Source organism: Nycticebus coucang, chromosome 21 (genome assembly GCF_027406575.1).
Source record: "Nycticebus coucang isolate mNycCou1 chromosome 21, mNycCou1.pri, whole genome shotgun sequence".
NCBI lineage: Eukaryota > Metazoa > Chordata > Mammalia > Primates > Lorisidae > Nycticebus > Nycticebus coucang.
In genome coordinates this window covers 66,899,321-66,922,917 of record NC_069800.1, presented here as the reverse complement: position 1 = coordinate 66,922,917, position 23,597 = coordinate 66,899,321, and the positions used below count along the sequence as shown (strand labels likewise).

Sequence of the window (23,597 nt, the reverse complement as noted above, 5' to 3'; positions counted from 1 at the left end):
CTGCTGTGCCCCCGGCCTCCTGCTCTTCCAAGTCCCTTCCTGCCCGCTGGTCTCTCTGCCTCCCCAGCACCAGCCACCCCCGGCCCAGCCATCTGTACCATCTGTTCGAAAACTTAAAAAACAAAACTTGGACCTATTGCCAGCACTTTCTGGTGGGGCTGTTAGGGGATGGGTGGCTCCCAGAGCCAGTTTCCTCTGAGGAGGGTCTGCAGGGTGCAGCCAGCAAGGCGGGAGCCCAGCTGGAACCCTCTGGAATGTTCCGAGGGTCTGGATGTGAGCTCTCTCTTCCCCTGGGTGTCTGGTTGGCTCACTCCGTCTCTGAGTGCTAGGAAGGGCTACAGGCTGGGTGTTACTGCCCCATACACATCGGCCCTGTCTCGGGGGCTACCAGATGTCTTGGGATTCCTGGTCAGGGCCACCATGGGAAGCAGAGCTGAGGGGTCTGCCTGCCCTGGGACTGTGGCCCTTGTTCCCTTTCTTTTTAGAGGCATGTTCCCTGTGGTGTGAGTGGCCGGCCTTCCTGGGTGCAGCATTTGTCTGTGGGCTGCCCCTGCGCTATCCTCCAGTCTGGTTGGATTCACTGTCTGCTGTACCCCGACGCCCTGGCACTATCCTCCCCTGCCAGGAGTACCCTTCCCTTCATTCTGTAGGGGCTGTCCCAGCAAACACCTCCTCGGGGAAGCCCACCAGGGTTCTGAGTCTCCCCTGGCCAGGCTGGGTTCTGGTGGCCTTCCTATGAGGGGTGATGCCTCAAGACCCCTCCTGCGTCTCTTCCACTACCCAGGCCTCGAGGATCCTGACCCAGCCCAGGGGTCTCTGTGGCCTCCCTCCCACTGACAGAGTCTGGAGGAAATGCCACCAGGCAGACAGAATTGTGAATATGAGGCACATGAGATGCCTGCACATCATTTTCCAGGGCTCAGTTAATTGAATAAATTGGCTAATGAGCAAAGGAAATTAATTGCAGTTTTGAAATGTGACCGTGTCTTTGCGGGTGTTTTGTCTGTGCCAGCAGGCGCTGGCTGTGCCTTCATTATCCACTGCCAGCTCCTCTGCTCAGAGCTAGGAAGTTTAGGGACTGTGCAGGAGTCATCCTAGGGGTCCCATGCCCAGAGAAGGGCCAAGCCTGGAGCTGGGAGCTGTCAGCCTCAGGGGAGGCATGGGGGACGTTGCGTGTCTGGACGCTGTTTCTGCCTCCTTGGAATTCTCGGTGCTGGTGTGTCATCAATACCTGCCACTGGACAGCCGTGGGCAGGGCAGCAGCTGGGGCTGGAGTTGGCTGTCGCTATGGCCAGACCTGGAAGCACTGGCCACTGAAGGGTCCTCAGGGGGCTGGGGGTCTTCAGGGTGATAGAGAAGGGGCACAGCATGGGGCCAGGTGCCTGCTCTTGGACCCAGGCTTGCCCCAGGTGCCCAGGGCCCTGCCTGGCTTCCGAACACGGTGTCATGCCTCAGGACCTCATGTGGCCAACACCTTCACCCCAGCCTTCAAGGACCTGTCCACCGTGGCTGGACGCTCTGGCTGGCATGTCTGTGTCCTTTGCCTGCACTGAGGCACTGGGCTGTGATAGCTGGGCTCTGCTGTGCCTTTTTGCTGCAGGTGCAGGCCTGGTGGCCGAGGATGCTGGACAGTGGTCAAGGTATCTGTGCCTCAACTGTTAAGTCAGCTTGTTCCCTGTTGGCATGCCCAAGCCCCTTAGTCCTCTCCTAGCCTGTGATGGTTAGTTTCATATGTCACCTGGGCTGGCCTGGGCTTGGCCAGACCCCTGACTGGAGCCCACCTGCAGGCATTTCCTACATGGGCAGGGCAGGCGGCCTTCAGCAGCTGAGGCCTTAGGAGCAAAGACAGGTTTGTGAAAGATAAAGGGATTCTCCCTTCACCAATCTTTCAATCCTGTTGCCCTCAGAACTCAGACTCAGGACGCAGGGCAGCTCTTGCTGGAATTTCCAGCCACAGACTGCCTTGAGCCTTGCGCCTTGTAGACCCCACCATCTTGGGAGCCAATTCTTGGAAACAAACCTCTTAGCATGCTCATACCTCTGTCCTGCTGGCTGTGGAGACACTTGACAGGAGCATGGCCCAGTGCCTGCCCTCTGCCTGGAGGGGAGGTGGGAGCATCCCAAAGAAAGACTTGAGGGGCAAAAGCCAGTTGAGATGGAAAGGACTTGGGTGTCCATAGGTGAGAACGAGGCTTTTTAGTGGCTGACCTGAGCAGTGATGGGAATGGCTGAACTAGGACTTGGTATGGTCCATAGCAAAGAAATAACCGCCCCCCCCCAACAATCTGTCTCCTCTGGAACAGCCTATGGAGCAGATCCAAGTTTGAACACAGACAAGAATGAAGTGTTTATTCTGTCTTTTCTAAAGGAAACTTAGGGTAACCAACACAGGATGTTTTCATTATAGAAGTTTCTCTCTGTGGCTCAGTGAGTAGGGCGCCGGCCCCATATACCGAGGGCGGAGGGATCAAACCCAGCCCCGGCCAAACTGCAACCAAAAAATAGCCGGGCGTTGTGGCGGGCGCCTGTAGTCCCAGCTACTCGGGAGGCTGAGGCAAGAGAATCGCTTAAGCCCAGGAGTTGGAGGTTGCTGTGAGCTGTGTGAGGCCACGGCACTCTACCGAGGGCCATAAAGTGAGACTCTGTCTCTACAAAAAAAAAAATAAAAAATAAAAAATAAAAGTTTTTTACCTGTGAACTGAAAGAATGATTAACTCTATCCTCCAGCCACTGGACATTCATGCCCTGTGTGAATGTCAGTGACCAATGGCAGCCCAGGACGCCTGGCATGCCGACCTTCTGGTAGGATGTAGCTGTCTGTCCCCAAGCAGCGTGAGGCTAGTTGTCCTCTCTGCTCAACTGGAGGTGGCAAGAGACATGGACAGAGGAGTGCTCAGCAGCGCTATAGGCACATCTGTGGACAGGGGCCTGTGTCCCCTTAGCAGACAGGTTGCATAGGGTAAGGGAGGGAGGGACAGCCAAGGTCAGAGGAGATTTAAGGGACAGGTGGCCCCATTTGGGCTGGGTTTGGCTGTTGCAAATGCTAGAGGTGGGTTGGGGGACTGCGGGTGCTGTGTGGGTCTGGTGGTGAAGAGGGACTGTCAGCTTTTTAGGGGTAGCAGTGAGGCTTTGGTGATGCTTTGCAAAGCCCTTGTGTTTGAGGTGAGCCCTGAAGTGTCCACTGGGGTATGCTCTGGGCTAGAGGTCTGTGGCTTGCACAGCTGCTTGCTAAGCGGCAGCTCTGGCAGTATGGACCTGCCCCTCTGCTCTGCACTGCCATCAGAAGACTTTGAAGGCACAATCCCCACTGCTGATGCCTGCAGCTGAGCACCTAGGCCAGCTTGGCCTCATGGTGTTGGTATAGGTGGTGGGGATGGGGTGGACCTTGGCCCGAGTCTTATAGGTGGGGTGTGAGGCTGCATGGTGCTCAGGGGAAGACTGCCAGGTCCCAGGTGGACCAGAGTCCACTGGGTGTGTCTGTGATGACGGCTGTGAGGGAAAGCCTCTGTATCCCTGACAGGAGTCCTGGGACCATGAGGGCATCGGGGTTGGGCAGGCAGCCAGGTACCTGTAACTTGACACCACCAGGAGACCCCTCCGTGCTCATAGGACTAAAGATCTCCTGTGTCTGCTCCACCAGCCCCACAGTCTTCCTGGCAGGTCCTTGGTGACTCCTCAGGGAGTCCTGGCTAGGGCCTCTGTGGCCTCCATACCCAGGGTCAGCCCTGATTTATCCTTGGGATCTCCAGGGTCCTGAAGCCACCAGGAGTGGGAGGTGGGATGGGGAGGTCCAGCCGTGTCCTGGTGCTCTGCCGGCCAGCTTGGGCCCCTGAAGCGATCCGTCTAGTATGTGGCTGAGTCTGCGGCTCTGGGAGGAGAAGCTGCAGTTTCATTTAGGTCCCCCGGGAGCAGCCTGGGAGGAAGGTTTGGGCCCATCGGTCCCTTTCGTGAGGAGGGTAGCAGGACAGAGCAGGGAGGAGATGGGGCCGGGATGGGTGGGGGCTCAGCCTGGGGGCTTCAGAGGGCCGGCAAGGCAGGTGGGCAGGGGCCCAGTGTAGGTGACAACCTCCAGCTCTGGGGCTTACGCGATTCTCTTGCCTCAGCCTCCTGAGCAGCTGGGACTACAGGCACCCGCCACAACGTCCGGCTAGTTTTTGGTTGCAGTTTGGCCGAGGCTGGGCTTAAACCCACCACCCTCGGTATATGGGTCCGGCACCCTACTCACTGAGCCACAGGTGCCACCCTACAGTGGTGTCTCTTGAGACCCCCAGTGTTGGGCTGGCCCTGCCTCTCGCTGTGGTGCACCCCAAGGGGCTCTCTTACAGTGTGTGTGTGTGGGTTCCTTCTCCCGCAGCCCAGTGCTGACCTGTGCTCTCCAGAGAGCTCCACTCACTGAGGACCTGCCTTTTGGTTCAAGGTAGCGTACGGCATGCTTTCTGTGAGTGCTCAAGGGGCAGTCAAAGGTCAAAATAGGACATGACCACAGCAGTGTGATGGTAAGTCAGCCACTGAGCTCAGAGTAAGGACACACCTACATCTCTCATAGCCCATAGCTCCAAAAGGTCAGGGGTCATTTATTTGCAAGGGGCAAAAACCAAATCCAAAGCATTTTAAGTGGTGAGCTTAGTCTAAGAGGCTTCAGGTAGAGCGGGATCAGGTGGTCAAATTCCTTCTTTAAGGCTCTTCCCCAGTCTCTCTGTGCTGCTTTCCTTCGTGTGACTTCATCTTTGGGTAGGCTTTCTTGTACTCACTGGCTCTTCTGCCAGTACCCCCAGGCCTGTATCCTCCCAGGGGCAACTTCAGCGGAAAGGGGGTACCCCTGTCTTGGTGGTCCTGGGGCTGCCACTTGCCGGCCCTGGTTGGGCAGGCCTTGATCCCACCCCCATCTGGGAAGGAAAGGAGAGACTACTATAGGAGGGTGGACACTAGCCTGGGTGGCAGTAGGGGCAGCTCCAAGACGGGGGTGTGTCAGGGCCAGAAGGGGTCCCTGAGGAGTGGTGTGCTCACAGCAATTGCATCTGCAGTTGGGGGTATCCAGGGACTGTGTCCCCTGTGAGAGCCGAGAGAGGGAGAGGGAGGCCCATGCAGGGGACAGCTGGACTGAGTAGTGCTTGGAAATGGAGAGCTAGAAGAATCCGCATGGAGGGCTGTCCCTCTCTGGACAACCACCTGGGCCTTGGGCCCAGGACAAGACAAGGGGCTTGGGTTTGAGCCCGGGGCAGGGTCAAATCCGTGTTACCATGTTGCCAGCTGGGTGAACTGACAATTGATTCTGAAGATGCAGCGTGGGATGGAGAATAGGAGGCTCTTTGGCCAGTGGCTGTGTCCCCTCTGCTCCTGGTTCTGAGTCAGGCAGTCTTGTGGTCAAGGGAAACATGCAGCCCCTCTTTTGTCATCTCATAAACAAAGCATGTTATAAGCACGGCTAGTTTATAGCTGTGACCAAGGACCTGCTGACCAGACATTGAACACGCCCCCTGCATCTCCTAGGACACCTGCAGAAAAATGCAAATGAAAGAAATGATTTGCTTCACAAGAAGTGGGTTTTCTAACATGCTCAGAGACTTCAGCGTGTGGGCGTTTGCTTTCCTGCTCTCCCACCATGGCTTTCCTGACTAAACTTCAGCTTGAGGCTGCGTTGCATAATTTTGCTCCCCTGAAGTGAGTGGATCATGTGTGTGTAGGCCACTTGTGGGTGGCCTTGTCATGGGCCACAAGCTGGGCTTCCTTGGCAGGGTCTTGGGGCAGTAGGTGCCTCCTGTCTGCAGCTTCCTGGGGTGGGGCAAGGGAGCAGATGTGTCAGAGGAGGGATCTGCGTGGCTGAAAGTGATAGAACATTTGGGAGAATTCTGGTGGGGCCATGAACTTGAGGAACAGTGGAAAAAGGATCAGTAAGAGGATCAAAAAGGGAGGATGATGGAAAAGAGTAACTGTGGCAGAAACCCTTGGCTGGTGGGCAGGAGGCTTCAGCAACTTATAAGGAAAGAGAGAACTGAGCTTCCCGGCAGCCAGGACAAGACCAGAATGAAGATGATCTGAGGTCTTGTTATTCAGCACAGGATTTCACTGGAAAAGTTTTGTGCTTCTGAGTTTGAAGAGGAAATGGGTGTGTACAGAGAAAGAGATGAAGGGTTATCGAATGCTGTCCGTGGGGGTGGCTGTGGGGCTTGGCCGTCCTGGTTGTGCAGCAGTTGACGAGGGCAGTCCTTTTTTCTCCAGTTTTGGAGGCTTTCCAAAGCATGAGGATGAAGCCAGACTTAGCAGGGTGGGACCAAGTTGGGGGCGGGGCACCCTGGAGGCAACTGGACTCCTGGTGGCGGCCCCAGACCGCCATCACCCGCGTCTCTGTGGGGTCCCGGGAGGTGGGGCGGCTGTACCCCTCTGCTCTTCCCACGTTGGCTTGAGGGGCGGTGGGCGCTGGGCCCGGCTTCCTGCAGACCCCACACGGCGGCCAGCGAGCTCCCACACCTCCCTGGGCCGCCGCGTGTCCGCGCTGGCCTGCTGACGGGCGTCTCGCCCCGCGCCCCAGGTTCCTGCTGGTCTTCTCCTGCCTCGTGCTGTCCGTGTTCTCCACCATCAAGGAGTACGAGAAGAGTTCGGAGGGCGCGCTCTACATCCTGGTGAGTCCACAGCCCCCGGGCTTGGGCGTGAACCTGCCGTGGGCGGGAACCCCACTGCTGACGTCACGGCGCCTGCAGGCCCCGCCTTCCTCCTGCTGACGTCACAGATCCAACAGCCCCCCCCCCCCTCCTTCGCCCCCTTTCCTGTTCTACCTGAGGGCTCAGGTGGCCCCTACCGCACCAAAGCGTGGGGCGCTCCCTGCAGATGTGGGCGCTGGGGAGGGGTTGTAATGCTCCCAGCAACCCTGTGTCAGCAGGGTGGGCACCATGGCAACGAGACAGGGATTTCTGTGCCCATGTTGGTAATGGAGCGGGGCCTCAAGGAGACTGACCTCCTTTTTCAGTTACTTGGGACCTTCCTCCAGGTCAGCCCTGCTGTGCACCTCCCACCAGCTCTGGCAGGGCAGGACACCCCAGTGGAGTCAGAGCCCTCCAGCTCAGTCTCCTCCAGCTCAGAGAGGGTCCCTGCACATCAGACAGGGTTCCCCCCAGCTCAGACAGGATCCCCCAGCTCAAACAGTTTCCTCCAAGTTAGAGGCTCCCCCAGCTCAAACGGGTACCCCCCAGCTCAGACAGGATCCTCCAAGTTTAAACAGTCTCTTCCAGTTCAGACAGGGTCCCCCCAGTTTAGAGAAGGTCTCCCAGCTCAGACAGAGTCCCCCTCAGACAGAGGGGTGAAGAGGGTGGGTCCCCAGTGATCATCAGGCCCAGACATTCTCAGAGCCGTTCTGTGGAGGTTGGGCCCAGCTTGTAGTTCCCATTTGGGTCTCCTGCACTGTTACTTGGTTCTGGGCTGGAGTGACCTGTGTGGGTGTCCAGGCTGGCTTCGAGCTCCCTACCCCTTGCCTTGAGGTGGCCTCAGCTGTGGCCTCTCCTATAGGAAATTGTGACCATCGTGGTGTTTGGTGTCGAGTACTTTGTGCGGATCTGGGCTGCCGGCTGCTGCTGCCGGTATCGTGGCTGGCGGGGGCGACTCAAGTTCGCCAGGAAGCCATTCTGTGTGATCGGTGAGCCCTGTTGGGGTGGGGGCCCTGGAAGAATTGGGGCATCTGCGTTGGCCAGGGAGGCAGCGAGGGGGCCCAGGAACAGGACTGGCTCCTTCTGGAAGTTTCTTCTCACCTGCTGACTTGGAGGCAGATCCCATTAACATGGGCTAGGGACAGGAGGGAGGGATAGGGCACTGGGCAGCCTGTCCTGGAGTGACCCTCAGGATGGACAGTAGTAGCTGTCTGTCTGGGCCTGGACTGCCCTGGCCCCACACCCTGCCCCATACCAGCACCCTGCATGCAACTCCAGTCCACCTGCCCCTCCCCCTGGAGCCCTGGTGCTGTCCCCACCCCATGAGCTCACACCCCCTCCCTCGCAGACATCATGGTGCTCATTGCCTCCATTGCGGTGCTGGCCGCCGGCTCCCAGGGCAACGTCTTTGCCACATCTGCGCTTCGGAGCCTGCGGTTCCTGCAGATCCTGCGGATGATTCGCATGGACCGGAGAGGGGGCACCTGGAAGCTGCTGGGCTCCGTGGTCTATGCCCACAGCAAGGTAAGCTGGCTGCACAAGCGGTGGGTACCTCAGGCCAGGGAGGTCCTGGCCTGGCTCCTCCTGAGCCCTGTGCTCAGCCCTCACCCTGATGGTGGCTCAGGCTTGCTTGGAGTCCTGGGCTGCAGGATGAAGGGTCAGTAGGTGCTCTGGTGGGGCCTAGCCTGGGAGGCCTGGACAGATGGGAACGAGCCCCTCTCCTTTCTTCTTGGTGGTTCACTCCATGACTTGAGCCATCTTTGTCTCTATCTCCAGAAAGCTTCTTTTCTGCAAAGCTCTGTCCATTTGGGCCCCACCTTAGGGTTGTTCACTCTGTGGTTTGGTGTTTTATTTCCAGCATTTCTAGTGCCTGAATCAATACACCCTAGTCTCCTGCCTGGGTAGTTGTTTAGGCTGTGGCTTGTGGTGGCTGCTGGCCGGGGGACCCATGGGATAGCTATGGCCACAGGTCCTATGTTCCAGAGGCTACCAGGTCTCCCAGCGTCTCAACCCCTTTCTGCCAGGCTGTGTTGTCAGTCCACGCTGCTCATGGGTGGTCTTATTTGACCAAACAGCCCCTCCCTATTTTTCTACCTGCTGGAGCAGTAGAAGGTGGTAGTGGCTTTGGTGGCAGGTGGCAGCCCCCAAGAGTCCCTTCTCCCTCCCTGGATACTGCAGGGTATTGGGATGCTGATTAGAGTGGGCATCTTCTTTCCAAGTACTCCCTTGAGGCTCAGGGAGGTTGGGGAGGGACCAAACAGTTCCAAGAGTGTCCAGCCCTTTGGCCACTGGGGCAGTTGCTCTCCAAACTTGGGTGATCGCTGGGTGCTGGTTAGCTGCAGTTCCCCAGGGCTGAGATGCAGGGGTGAGGGGCTGCCAAGGCTGGGCCCACAAAGCCAGTGGCCCCTCCCTGTGCTACTGTACCAGCCCTCCTGCTGACCCCGTGCATGGAGCCAGGGGTCTCCCCAAAGCCCTGGAGATGGGGGCCTAGGACAGGCACCCCGGGCTGGCCAGGCCTGGTGTTCTTTTGGGCAGGATTGGGCTGGATGCTGGGCCAGGCTGGCCTTGGTGTGGTGGTGACGTGGCCCCGCCTGTCTGGCAGGAGCTGGTCACTGCCTGGTACATAGGTTTCCTCTGCCTCATCTTGGCCTCCTTCCTGGTGTACTTGGCGGAGAAAGGCGAGAACGACCACTTCGACACCTATGCAGATGCACTGTGGTGGGGCCTGGTGAGTACTGGTCCTTTGGGTCAGCCTCCCTTCCCTGAGGAGGTCTTTTCCCCTGTCCCGCCCCTGCCCTCTGACCTGAGGACATTTGTCCTGCCCAGAAGGCCTGGAAGGAGACCTCGGGGAGAGTAGAGGTGGCTGCCGAGGCTGGGTGATCGTGGATGCCCATGGCTGTGCAGGTGGCCTGGGGCAGCCTGCGCTCGGCCATGGTGGGCCATCTTCCTTCATCCTTGACCATTCCTGGTTTACTCAGGACCATGGGGAGAAGGAGGAGGAGGTGACCCAGTCTTTCCTGGGGACCCTGGTGTGGGTCAGGCATGGCTGAGCTGGTCCATCCTGCTTTGCACATGTCTTCAGAGCCTGGGGATAAACTCCAGGATCTACAGAGAGGTATCCTGTGCCCCCTGGGTGGGGGACCATTGGCCTTGCTGTCATGTTCCCTGACCTAGGGGCTAGCCTCCACACTCACATCTTGACCCTCCATCTAAAGCCCTGTCTCCCCAGGGCCTGTCCTCTTGGTCCCATTTGGAGGGACCTCCGTGCATGCAGCCTGTCCTGAGCCTCCTGACTGTGGTGCAGGTTGTTCTGGTGGGCAGGAGTGTAGTGAGGTCCCCGCCTGCCCAGGACTAGGTGTAGGGTGCCTGCTTCTGGCTTGCCCACCCCCAACCTCAAGTCCTGTCGAGCTGTCTGGAAACGCATCCTGCCTTGGGGTCCCACTCATCTACCACTCAAGAGAAATTCTAAATACAAATTTCCCCAGGTTTCCCACGGCACCAGAGAAGCCCACCCTCCCTCCCTGCTGCATCTCCCTGTGGTGGTCTCTTCCATCTCTCCTGAGCCACCCCACCACAGGGCCAGGCCTGTCACCTCCTGCCACCTCCTAGGCCAGGCTCTTTGCTGGAAGGCGCCAGCCTCCCCAGCCCTGCCCTCTTTGCTGGCTTGGCCTGTGACTCCCTTCAGGGATCCCTGCACAGCTTCTCCATCGCTACCCCATTTCTCTGGGTCCCTCACATGCCTTTGGCTCCCCAGCTTCTAAGGTCATGTGTTTGGGACCCTCTGTCTCAGCTGTTATGCCCTCATGTGAAAGTCACATTGTTACTCTCTTGGTCCTCTTGGGTGTGAGAAGGGAATAGGGCCTTCCGCTGTGTAGCAGACGAGGACAGACTTGGGCTGCAGGGAGGGAGGGCGGCCACGCAGACCCTGGCCTCACTGAACCCTGGGCAGGTGGTATTGGAGGAGGCGTCCTCCCATGTCTGTCCCAGCCCAGGCCCCTGAGTGGGTGGCCAGCATCCAGCCTGCCTTGTATGACCGGAGCCTGCCATCCCACAGATCACCCTGACAACCATTGGCTATGGAGACAAGTACCCGCAGACCTGGAATGGGAGGCTCCTGGCAGCGACCTTCACCCTCATTGGTGTTTCCTTCTTTGCTCTCCCGGCAGTGAGTCCTGTGCCCTGTGCCCCTTCCTGCATTTGTGGGAGACGAGGCCTCACAGGCTACTGTGGGCACCATCTGCTGGGGAATCTGGGCCAGGAGTAGGCTCTCAGCAGGGTCCACAGTCCCCAGGAGAGGGCCCACTGCCTGAGCCCCGAGCTAATGGCCCCAGGGCTCCATGCCCCTCTGAAGCTAGGGTCTGGCATGGCTTCTGGCTGCCCTCTGGGCCACTGGCAGCTGCCCCTACTTAAAACGGGGCTGCACAGTGGGGTCTCAGCAGCTGCAGCACTGCCATCTGGTAACATATGCCCTTCTCAGGTCTTTATGGGACCAAGCGTCCACTTCAAGCAAAAGGGAGGGCCTTTGCTAGCCCTACCTTGCAGCACTGGGGCACAGATGGGCAGTTGGTGCAGGGCCACGGGTGAGGCTGCTGCTGCTTCACAGCAGGCCCCTCCCCAAGGGCTCACAGATACTTAAGTGTACACAACTGGGTTCCACCATGGGTCCGGCTGTATCACCTGCAAACCAGATGTTTCCTTGACCCTAAGAGTAAGGGCTTCTCCCAGTCTAGCCTCCAGGTGATTGGAGAGTGAAATGGGAAGGTGGAGCCCCTAGGCAGCAGAATATGCTGGAAAGGGGTTGGGGTCCCAGGATGTAGCCTGACCCTTGATGGGTGAGGAGATGTGGGTCCTGGAATGTAGCCTGACCCTAATGGGTGGGGAGCTGTGGGTCCTGGGATGTGGCCTGACCCTGAAGAGTGGATAGATGTGGGTCCTGGGACATGGCCTGAACCTGAAGAGTGGATGGATGTGGGTCCTGGGATGTGGCCTGACCCTGACGCTTTACAGGGCATCCTGGGGTCTGGTTTTGCCCTGAAGGTTCAGGAGCAGCATCGGCAGAAACACTTTGAGAAGAGACGAAACCCAGCAGCAGGCTTGATCCAGGTGAGCCAAGGTGCCCACACCTGGGGACCAGTGGAAAACCTGTCCTGTCTACCTTGTTCAGCAGTGGAGCCTGCCCAACCGTGGCCTGAGTGTGGCCATCTCCAGCTTCTCCTTGTCTGTGGATGGGGCCACAGCCCTGGTTTCCCTTAGGAACATGTCAGGGAGTGTGAATGTCTAAATTCATGTGTTTAGAAACTGAGTTGCACAACATGGTGTCCCTCATCCTGTGTGGGCAAGAAACATGAGAGAGATCCCAGGCCACCTGTGTCAGGACTGAGGTTCGGAGAGACGGTCACTCAGGTGCAGAGCAGGTGCTGAGCCCTACCTGTCAACTCCCAGCCTGGCTGTGGACCACCGTGTTGTGCCCTGACCTTACTTGGCCCACTGTTCAGGGGGTCAGTGGGGCATCCAGCATGTAATCCCTGAGGCTGCAGAAGTGAACAGAACATCAGGACGCCTGCCCAGAGTCAGACCTGCCAGACACTTGGAACTGACCAAGATTTACTGATAGCTGGATGTGGCCTGGGATCTCTCTCATGTTTCTTGTTTTAAAGACACGGGTCTTGCAGGGTGTGGTGGCCTATGACTGCAGCTCCAGCTAGTCATGGGCTTGAGACCAGGATTTGAGGCTGCACCTGTGAGTGGACAGTGCCTGGGCATCAGAGCAAGTCCCTGCCTCTCTTTATTTTATTTATTTATTTATTTTTGAGACAGAATCTCAAACTGCAGCCCTGGGTAGAGTGCTGTGATGTCATAACTCATAGCAACCTCCAACTCTTGGGCTCAAGCCATCCTCTTGCTTCAGTTTTTCCATTTTTAGTAGAGACCGAGGTCTTGCTTTTTTGCTCTGGCTGGTCTTGAACTGGTGAACTCAAGCAATTCACCCACCTGGGCTTCTCAGAGTGCTAGGATTACAGGCATGAGCCACCACACCTGGCCTCCTGCCTTTCTTTACAAGAGAAAAAAACACATAAAAGGAGATTAAAAGAAAAAAAAAAAAAAGGAGATGTAGCTCTTACGGTTTTAGCCCAGGGTGCAGCCTGTTTTAGTGTATGCATGTATTTATCTTTCAGTATAAAAACATCAAATGGCTATTTAAAAAAAAAATTTAAAAAAATGCTACAGAGTATAAAGAATAAAATGCCCCCAAATCTCACTCCATTATTGACTTTTTTGGGGGTTTTTTGCAGTTTTTGGCCGGGGCTGTGTTTGAACCTGCCACCTCCGGCATATGGGGCTGGCATCCTACTCCTTTGAGCCACAGGTGCTGCCCCCATTAATTGATCATTTTTAAAAAGCGAGTGCATGTATGTGTAGTTAATGGTGAAAATGGCATAGGAAAAGCATAGAGCAAGCACGTGGGACCTCCCTGCCCCTGCCTGGGCCTGAGCGTCTTTCCGGAGAGCCCTGTCCTCTGTGCTGACACACTAGGGAGGGGTGGCAGTCTCGGTTCCAAACCACTGTGATAAAGCGAACATGGCAAACACAAATCATGTGACTTTCTGGCTTCCCAGTGTCTGTAAAAGTCACGTCCATACTATTCCGTTTTTTATTACGTGTACATCATGCCTAAAGAAATGTACAGACCTTTATTTAAAAATACTTTATTGGTAAAGATTGCCAGCAGGCATCTATTGGCTGGTGGGGGTCTCAATGGTGCTGCCTGATCAAGGTGTTGCTGCTGAAAGCTGGGGTGGTCGTGGTGGCCGTGAGAAGGTCTTATCATAAGACAGCATTGAACTTTGTTGCATCAGTTGGCTCTTCCTTTCATAAAGGATGTCCCTGCAGCAGGGGATGCTATTTGGTGGCCTTTTGCCCATAGTAGGACTTTGTTCACATTTGGAGTCAGACCTTTCAAACCCTGCCCTGCTCTCTCAGCCTGTCTATGTCATATTCTAAATCCTTTGTCGTCCTTGCAACACGGTTTACAGCATCTTCACTAGGGCTAGATTCTGTTGACCAAAACAAAATTAGAGGAAGAATATCTCCAAGTAGATTTAATCTATTTGGAAGACAGACAAGAGGGTATGACCTGGGTGCACAGTGAACCACAGGTGCAGTGGGAGAGGGGAGGAGAGGGAAAGGTGGGAGGGGAGGGGAGAAGGGGGAGGGGAAGGGGGCAGGGAGCATCTGCTACCAAAGGGAGGAGTTGACAGGAGAAAGGGACAGAGACGGGAGTGTCTGCAGAGAGTGCTGGTTCCCCAGGCTCAGAGCCAGAGTCCGGCCAGTAGTGGTGCTGTCCCTGGGCAGGGCTCTGTCCAGAGCCTCTCATCTGAATTGTCGCAGCCCTGAGGGAGAGATTTGTGCTCTCCTGGCTCTACTTCACTTGGGTATGACAAACTGATTTCATTCAAGTGCCTGTAAATTTCATAATTCTATTTCAAGAAACCACTTTCTTTGCTCGTCCACGAGAAGCCCCCCCCCCCCCCCGTCTGTTACAGCTGGATCATAAGATTGCAGCAGTCCAGGCACATATATCTTCAGGCCTCACTTCTAATCCTTGTTCTCTTGCTGTTTCTACAATGACTTCTCCCACTGGAATTTCGAACCCCTAAAAGTCATCCCTGAGGCTGGAGTCAGTTTGGTCTTCTGAGTTTGACTTGTAAGACCAAACACCTGTTAATGTCAACATTTTGACCTTCTCCCATGAGTCACTAGTGCTCTGAATGGCATCTACAATGGTGGATCTTTTCCAAAGGTTTTCAACGCACTTTTCCCAGATCCATCAGAAGAATCACTCTGTGGTAGCTGTAGCCTTACAAAATGTATTTCTAGACTAATAAGACTTGCAGCTGAAATTATTCTTTGACCCATAAGTTGCAGAATGGGTGTTGTATTAGTCCTTGTACAGCGTCAGTCTCCTTGCACATCTCCATCAGGGCTCCCACTGACCAGGTGTGTTGTCAGGGAGTCATGATATTTGAAAGGACTTTCTTTTTTTCCCTTGAGCAGTAGGTCTCAACAGTGGGCTTAAAACATTCAGTAAGCTGTGCTGTCATTCAGACTCTGTTGTTCTACTTACAGAGCAGAGGAAGGATATATTTAGCATAATTCTTAGCAATCCTAGGATTTTTGGAATGGTAAATGAGCACTGGCTTCAACATCAAGTCACCAGACTCACTAGCCCCTACCAAGGGATATGAAGACTTCTCTCTAGCTATGAAAGTCCTACCTGGCAACTTCTTCCAATGCAAAGGTGTTTCATCTGTACTGAACATCTATTGATAGGTGTCAATTCTCCGAGGGAAATCGTCTGCATAACTTGTTACAGTTTCTCCATCAGCACCTGCCGCTCTCCTTCGCACTTTCATGTTGTAGAGATGCCTTCTCTCCTTTAGTCTCATGAACCAGCCTCTGCTAACTTCATACTTTTCTCTGTAGCTTCCTCCCAGCTCCCAGCCTTCATAGAATTGAAGAGAGTCAGGGCCTGGCTCTAGATTAGGCTTTGGCTTAAAGGAATGTTGTGGCTGGTTTGATTTTGTCCAAACCACTAAAACTTTCTCCCTATCAGCAATAAGGCTGTTTTGCTTTCGTATCATTTCGTATCAAGTGTTCACTGGAGTAGCACTTTTAATTTCTATCAGGAACTTTTCCTTTCACAGCTTGGCTAACAATTTGGAACAAGAGGCCTATTTTTCAGCATCTCTCAGCTTTCAGCATGCCTTCCACTCTGAGCTTAGTCATGGCTAGGTTTGATTTAAAGTGACAGACCTGCGACTCTTCTTTTCACATGAACACTTAGAGGCCAAATCATTGACATAATTTCAATATTGTTGTATCTCAGGGACTGGGAAGGCCTGAGGAGGGGGAGAGATGGGACAGTTGGTCAGTGAAGGAGTGACACACAAAGTCCACCATCTTAAATGGGCACAGTTCTCGGCACCCACAGCAATTACACAAGTAATTGTAATCCAACAGAAACGTTCCAGATGCTGCAAGAACTGCTGGACTATGGTGTAGAGTGAGCTTGCAGTGCTGGAAACACACCACCACAAACCTCCAATCCATGCAACGTGCACTGTCTGTGAGGCATAGGGATGCAGACTGCGCTGCAGCGAGGTGCCCACCTTGTCCCCCAGCATGGCAGTGGCAGCAGGGCTGTGCCTTGTCCAACCCAGTGGAGGACATGTTCTGCCCGGCCCGCCCTCTGTTTGCTTTTCCAGCCAGGACACAGGGCTGCTTAGGTTTCCCTGTGTGGGTGGTGTGGCTGTTCCTGGGGCTGCAGGATGGCCATGCTCTGGGTCTGATGGGCTGTTCCAGGACAGTTTCAACAGTGAAGTTGCTGGTCAAAGCGTCCTTCCTTTGCAAGAAGCTGATCTTCCTTCAGAATCTGGGACTGGCGTTGAGGCTGGTGGTGATCCCAGCAGCCTTGCTGCCTGGGTCTAAGGGTGAGGAGGATTGCCACTTACGTGGCCCATGGCTGAGGGTGATGGCCCCCAGAGAGGAAAAAGCTAACAGGGGAGACCCCCAAAGAGAAACCAGGCCCTTTGTGCCCTGAAGGCTTCTGAGGAGTTGTCTCTGTCTTTCTGGACAGCAGGGTGCCTGGGGCACCCTTGACATCACTGCTTTTGCACTTGATCCTGCCAGAACAGATGGCCCTGCCCAAGGGAATGGACAGCCTCACTAGAGCCCCTGGAGTTGGGCCCTGAGCCCAACATGGAGAGGGGAGGCATTACAACTGCTTCTTGCTGAGGGCCCTATGTTTGCCGGGTGCTCTCTCTTTTCTGGGTTGACCTTGGTCCTGAGTCACAATGGGGGCCTGAAGGAGTGTGGCCGTGTGTATCAGACCCAAGGACTGGGGGGCAGAGGTGACAGGGCTTCTGGCTTGAGTTCCTGCATGGGTAGTAGTGCTGTTTGCTGAGAGGGAGAAGCTTGGGGTGGGGCAGGTGTTGGGGTTCATGAGCTCAGATTTGGATGCATAAAGCATGAAGAGCCAGGTTGCCATCAAGAGGTGTAAGCGGGGGCTGAATATGGGGGTCTAAGGCTGGGCACAGAGGCTCATGCCTGTAATTCTAGCACTCTGGGAGTCTGAGGCAGGTGGATTGCCTGAGCTCAGGGATTTGAGACCAGCCTGAGCAAGAGTAAGACCCCGTCTCTAAAAAATAGCTGGGTGTTGTGGCAGGCACCTATAGTCCCAGCTACACAGGAGCACAAGGCAAGAGAATCACTTGAGCCCAAGAGTCTGAGGTTGCTGTGAGCTATGAGGCCACAACACTCTACCAAGGGTAACAAAGTGAGAAAGTCTCAAAAAAAAAAAAAAAAGTTTCCTTGAATGTAGGGGTCTGGAGCTGAGGAGCAAGGCCAGCCTGAGACAGATGTGAGGGAGGGGATGGGGCCTCCTAGGGAAGATGTAAGGGAGGCCCCCACTTTAGACCCAGGAAGAGGAACGGCTCTGCCAAGACAGCGGAGCTGCTGGGGAGGTAGGAGCATGCCAGACGTGTGGCCTGTTAGGAATCCAGCCCAGGCTGAGGAGGTGGGTGACAGGTGGGTGGGAGTGAGAAGGTTCATGATAAAGAGGTAGGGCCCAAAACCTGCCTCCCAGGACTCCAGATCCCAAAGCTGATAGTGAGGTTCCACATTAAAGTTTAGAGAACAGGGATGTCACTGAGGACGGCAGAGTAGAGAGCTTCCAAACTCATCCCTCCACTAAAGCCATGATTATGCTGGCAAAAAAATGACAGAATCAACTTTTTTTTTTTTTAACTCCATAGCCTAATACAAATTTTTAACTATGAGGGAAATGTTTAGTGAAGGACAAGCTGCTTGTTTGATTAAGAGAGTTTTAAATGTCTAGCTCTGTGGCAGCAGTGGAGATGGTGGCTGGCATGCCTGGTGTTCTTGCTGGTGTCCAAGTGGATAATGTGGATCCTGTCCCCAAAGAATTATAGCTGTTTGTTTTGACCTCTCAAGGGGGATCCCAGGGGGTGCAGCTTAGGGATTTGCCTTTGTTTCATCCACCTTTTGGGACTTTCTTATGGCTGGAATGACCTTCCGGGCAGTGTTTTTCAAAAACATTTAAAGGCAAATATGTTAGCAACAGTATTTACCTGGAGCAGGGGGTGCAGGTGGGACAAGAAACATATCAAAAGGCCTGGGAAAGAAGAGGCTAGAGTAGGAGATACAAAGGACAATGCCCCCACATACTGAGGAACCTGGAAGGCGACACATATGCCCACAGTTGGGCACATGCTCAGTGATTACTGGAAAAGACTCTAAGCTTTCATCCCAGGCTGAACTTTAGGCTCCATGTAAGCAAGAAGTTAGGGACAAACAAAGTGATAACAAGCCTGGGTAAGTGTTGAAGGGGTGCCCCAGCACACAGCCAATCTGTAAAGACTGAAAGAGTATTTTTTTCCTCTTTGGTTCCAGCCTTTGTTAAATCACTAGCCAACTGTTAACCTAATGGAACAGAGACTTCAGTGACCACACATGACAAAGAATATAGTCTTTATAAATAGTTTAGGAAAGACACTAAACAACTGCAACCAACAACATGCAGCAATAAAACCCTGGGGAGGGAGGATAATCTGATTTTCAGAGTTACTACATTATAGTATTCAAAATGTTTTCAACAAAAATTTATGAGGCGTGCAAAGAAATAAGAAAGTGTGGGTCACACACAGGAGAAAAGAAATGAATAGAAATTCTCCCTCAGGAAATTTCAGACATTCAACTTACTAGATAAAGACTACAACTGTCTTAAATATGCTCAAAAGAAAAGAATGAAAGGAAATGAGGAGAATGATGTCTCACCAAATTGAATATCAATAAAGAGAAATTCTGGAGCTGAAGGGTACAATAATTGATTTTTTTTTTTTTTTGCAGTTTTTGGCTAGGACTGGGTTTGAACCCACCACCTCCAGCATATGGGGGCCAGTGCCCTACTCCTTTGAGCCATAGGCACCGCCTTTTTTTTTGGTAGAGACAGAGTCTCGCTTTATTGCCCTGAGTAGAGTGCGGTGGCATCACAATGCTCACAGCAACTTCCAACTCCTTGGCTTAGGCAATTCTCTTGCCTCAGTCTCCCAAGTAGCTGGGACTACAGGCGCCCGCCATAACACCCGGCTATTTTTTTGTTGCAGTTCAGCTGGGGCCGGGTTTGAACCCACCACCCTCGGTATATGGGCTGGCCAGGGTACAATAATTGAAATGAAAAATTCACTAGAGGGAATTTAACAGCATACTTGAGGAAGCAGAAATAAGTAGCAAACTCAAACATAGGTCAGTTGAAATTATTCAGTCTGAGGAACAGAAAGAAAAAGAAGAAAAATGACCATAGCCTAAGAGACCTGAAGGACATCATGAAGTTTGCCAATGTTAGCATAATGAGATTCTTAAAAGGAAAGAAGAGAGAAAAGAACAAAAAGAATATGTTCTTGAATATTTTCTTGAAGAAATAATGGCTGAAAACATCCCAATTTGATGAATGCCATCAATCTGTACACACAAGAAGTTCAATAAACTCCAACTAGTATAAACACAAAAAGATCTGCACAAAACACATTATAATCAGCTGCTAAAACTCAAAGAGAGAATCTTGACAGCAGCAAGAGAGAAGCAATTCTTCACATGCAAGGGACTCTCAGTAAGATTAACAGTAAATTTCTCACCTGAAAACATGGAGGCCACAAGGCAGTGGAATGACATATTTGAAGACTTGAAAGGAAAAAGGAAAACACCCTGTCAACCAAGAACTCTGTATCGGACAAAACTTTCTTTCAAAAATAAATGAGAAATTAAAACATTCTCATGTAAGCAAGGGCTGAAGGAATTCATTACTAATAGGCTTGCTCTTTAAGAAAAGTTAAAGGGAATTCTTTGGGCTGAAATTAAAGGGCACTGGATTGAACTCCAGCCATATGAACACCATAAGGGGAAATACCTAGGTAAATATGAAAGCTTATACTAGTATATTTTTGGTTTATAACTTGTTTTTGTTTTCTGTTGCTGTTGCTTGCTGTAACAGAATATCTGAGACTGGCTAATTTATGAAGAAAAGAAATTAATTTCTTTACAGTTCTAGAGGCAAGTCCAAGGTTGAAGGGCTGAACTCGTGAGGGCCTTATTACTAGTGGGACTCTGCAGAGTCCTGAGGTGATGTACCGAACAGGAGAAAATATTTGCCAATCATATACATTACACGTTTGTTATTCAGAATGTATAAAGAACTCTTACAACTCAGCAACAAATGTACAAAGGACCCAAAGGATTGTTGTGCAAAGGATTTGTATAGACCTCTCTCCAAAGAGGAGATAAAATGGCCAAAAGCACATGAAAAGATGTTCAATATCATTTGTCCCTAGCAAGATACCTCTTCTCATCCATTGGGATGGCTAAAATTAAAAAGAAAAAAAAAAAGGGTAGGGGCAAGCACCTGTGGCTCAAGGAGTAGGGTGCCAGCCCCAGATACCAGGGATGGAGAGTTCAAGCCCGGCCCTGGCCAAAATTGCAAAAAAAAGAACCCCCCCCCCAAAAAAAAACACGAGAAATAAGTATTAGTGAAGATGTGAAGAAATTAAACCTTTATACATTGCTGGTAGGATTGTAAAATGATGCAGCCACTGTGGAAAAACAGTTTGGTGGTTCCTCAAAGTTAAATATGGATTTATATGACCCACCAATTCCATTCCATTCCAAAATAATTGAAAACAGGTCTTCAGCCAAAAACTATACACAAGTTTCTTAGCAGCATTATTCATAATAGCCTAGAAGTGGGAACAACCCAAATGGTTATCAGTGAATGATCAGGCCAACAAGATATGCTGTATCCATGAGAAAGAACGATGCTTTTACTTGTCACAACCTGGATGAACTCTGAGGACATGCTCAGCGAGAGCAGCCAGGAGAGAAGGCCATGTGCTGTGTGATTCCACTGACAGGGAAATCCAGAGGGACTACTGGGAACTGGCCAGGGCTTGGGGAGAGGAGGGTGGGTAGTGACACTTCCTGTGTCAGGGGGTCCTTTGGGACCATGAGCAAGTCATGGAATCAGGTCATGGTGATGGTGCACAGCATCGAAAGGATGAGACGCCACTGCAACGCACACTTTAAAATGGTTAAAATTGTGCATTTTATGTTATGTGCATTTGAGTGCCAAAGGGAAAAAAAAGTGTAAGACAGAAATCTAGGCCAAGTAGATTGTATGCTGCAGGCTTGCGATGCTGAGTCCCTTCAGCCCTGACTGGGGAAGCCCACCTGGCTGGGCCACCAGGCAGGGAGGATGGATGCATCTGGCCCTGGTGGTGCAGCATGAAATCCAGTGAGGACCGTAGCGGGAGGAGGGCAAGAACACATACCCTACAAGGTTGTGGTCCCACTGTCTCCACCAATCTGGCAATCCTGCCTGTCAGTAGAGTAGGGTTGGGTAGGGACCTGACGGTGCAGGGTGGCCCTCGCTGACCCACCTGTCTCCCTCCTCAGGCCGCCTGGAGATTCTACGCCACCAACCTGTCACGCACGGATCTGCACTCCACGTGGCAGTACTATGAGCGCACCGTTACTGTGCCCATGTACAGGTACCGGCGCCAGGACTGCCTACCTGCTCTGCTGCCACTGCATCGATTTTATTTTCCATTTTTCATCTGTTTCAACACAAAAAACCTTTTTTGTTGTTCATTATTTTGATCAATTGATTTTTTTCTTTAAAATGTATGTATATTTCAAAAGGATTCTGTGTGTGATTTATTTCAAAGTATTAATTTTGTTCTTTGTTTTTTGTGTTCGGTTTTTGTTTTTCACTTTCATTTCCCTCCCTCTGCTTTCCCTTTCCCTGGGCTGGGCCTCGGGTGTGTCATGGGTGTCGCCAGGACACGCCCCTCCCCAGAGGCCTCAGCTGCCAGGTTTTACAAGAGTGGATAGATAGTTATGACCTCCAGCCAGGACCAGGATCTCTATGTGGGGGAAGGAAAGTGAACCTGAGTATAGTGAGGCTCTGGGCACAGGAGACCTGTGTTATCCTGAGGGTCCCTGGAGCCCCTCCGACAGGATAGAGCACAGACACCCCAGCAGCCCCTGGGCTGCAGAAGAGAAGGGGACTCAGAAAGTGCCTCTGTGTGGGCAGAGGAGAGGCAGCACCAGCAGGCCCTTGAGCCCCTGTGGTCAGAGGGAAGCTTTCAAGGGTTCTTGTTCTACAAGTGGGAGTGGCATCTCCCCCTGGACTTATCTGGGTGGGCTGGTCAGAGATGAGGGGGCTGAGGGCACTTGGTGCCCCAGGCCCAGAGGGACCCTGGGGTGGACACCACTGTCCCTGACTGCTGTCCTCTGCCCTAAGGTGCCTACCTGCTCCAAGGCCTGCTTCTGTTCTCCAAAGCTTTCCCTGAGGATGAGGTGGGCACAGGGCTCGGATGGGACTTCTTAAGGGTCCTGACCTTAGCCAGGACCAACCCAGAGGCTGGCCCACTGCCTCCTTCCTGCCTGGCAGGGGCAAGTCCCCTGGGCGGAGAGTGCTGTAGCCCTTGGTGGTCCTTAGCAATTGAAGTCATCCTCTGGGCCGGCCCCATTCCACTGTCTCAGCATCCATCCTACCCAGCACCTTCTGGAAGATGGAGCCCTGAAGGCCTGGCTGTGCCCATCTTTCCCGGAAGTGTGGGCATTTTGTGCCACCACACGAGCCATGAGCACTGCAGAACAGCTGCTCTCAGCCCAGGGTCAGGGACAGTTTGACCCTGTGCTAATTTTCTTTGTTCTGTTGTTTCCCCCACTTTCCTTGGCTTTTTTTTTTTTCATTTTCTTTTCCTTAACCTGTTCTTTTAAAAATATTTCCATTCTTTTCCCTTTGTGTGTGTGTGTGAAAACCCTTGAAAGCTCACAAACTCAAACCTACGGGGCCTCCAGGTACGAAATGCATGGGCAGAAAGCGTGTGCGTGTGTGGTTCTCGTTCTGTGCGGGTCTGTGTGGGGCAGCCCCGCCCCCGCCCCGCCCCCGGCCCCGCCCGCCCAGCAGGGCCCCGCCCCCTCCCCGGCCCGCCCGCTCCGCAGGGCCCCGCCCCACCCAGCAGCCTGCACCTCCTGCCGTGCTGTGTGGTCGTTAGGCCTTGTCACCCCGTGGCCCCACCCTGCCTGGAGCCCCCGTGTTCTCTCTGAACCTCTCTCTGCCCTCCTGTGTCTCTGTCCGGCTCTTCTTGCCCTCCTCCCTCCTCAGCTGCTGCTTCCTTGCTGTGGGTCGTTTGTCCTTGGGTTGTCTTCTGCTCCTGTCCTGCTTCCTGCCTTGTCCCTACCTGTGCCCCAACTCCAGGCTCACAGCTGACGTGCCAGACATGGGTGTGTCTGCTGTGGCGCAGGGCGCTGTCCTGGGGCTACGGCTACTGTCTAGCCAGTGACAGTTCCTCTAGGGCAGCTCACCTCTGGGGGGCTTTGGGGTCTCCCTCCCTGGACTCAAGTTCCCCTGAGTCTCTCCACTGTGCCAGGGTAATGTCTCTGCCATGGGCAGCACAGACAGGTGTGTGTGCTAGCCCCTGCCCCTGTCAGTGTGTCCTCGCAGGGCTCTTTCCCTGCTGTGTTTGTGGCCACAGCCTGGAGCGGGAGAGGGGTTGGGGCACTGAGCTGCCACACACTTCAAGGGCCTTCTCCCTGCAGAGTAGGTGGGCTTGTTGCTCTATTACAACATCCAGGGCAAGCCCTGCAGAGTGCGAGAGCAGCCCCCCCTACTTGGACCAGGGCCCGATTTCTCCAGGGGTCACCCTTTCTGGAGCAGAGACAGCCTTCCTGGGAACAGGGTCAGAATATTAGCCCATCCCTGCCAGAAGGGATGGGGTGCTGCACTGGGCGGGGGCTGGTCAGGCTCCTTGGCTACCTCCACCCCTACCATGCTCAGAAATACGGTGTGCTGGCTCCCATGGAGGCTGCCCACTGGCCTGG

At 53.6% G+C, this 23,597-nt stretch overlaps 1 protein-coding gene across 12 annotated transcripts in view; it reads left to right on the top strand.

Annotated features, from left to right (window-relative positions):
- Positions 1–23,597, top strand: part of KCNQ2 (potassium voltage-gated channel subfamily Q member 2) — a 62,770-nt gene that overhangs the window by 16,067 nt on the left and 23,106 nt on the right. For 9 of the 12 annotated variants that reach the window (XR_008376450.1, XM_053573595.1, XM_053573606.1 and 6 more), the window contains exons 2-9: positions 6,530–6,620; positions 7,501–7,627; positions 7,987–8,162; positions 9,241–9,366; positions 10,693–10,803; positions 11,646–11,741; positions 21,162–21,256; positions 22,545–22,574. Coding sequence is in view for 11 of the 12 variants with exons in the window: in XM_053573595.1 (XP_053429570.1) it covers positions 6,530–6,620; positions 7,501–7,627; positions 7,987–8,162; positions 9,241–9,366; positions 10,693–10,803; positions 11,646–11,741; positions 21,162–21,256; positions 22,545–22,574 (852 nt within the window). In the remaining variant the exon portion in view is untranslated. The remainder of the gene's footprint in view (positions 1–6,529; positions 6,621–7,500; positions 7,628–7,986; positions 8,163–9,240; positions 9,367–10,692; positions 10,804–11,645; positions 11,742–21,161; positions 21,257–22,544; positions 22,575–23,597) is intronic. The other 3 variants (XM_053573605.1, XM_053573601.1, XM_053573597.1) reach the window with 1 other exon arrangement.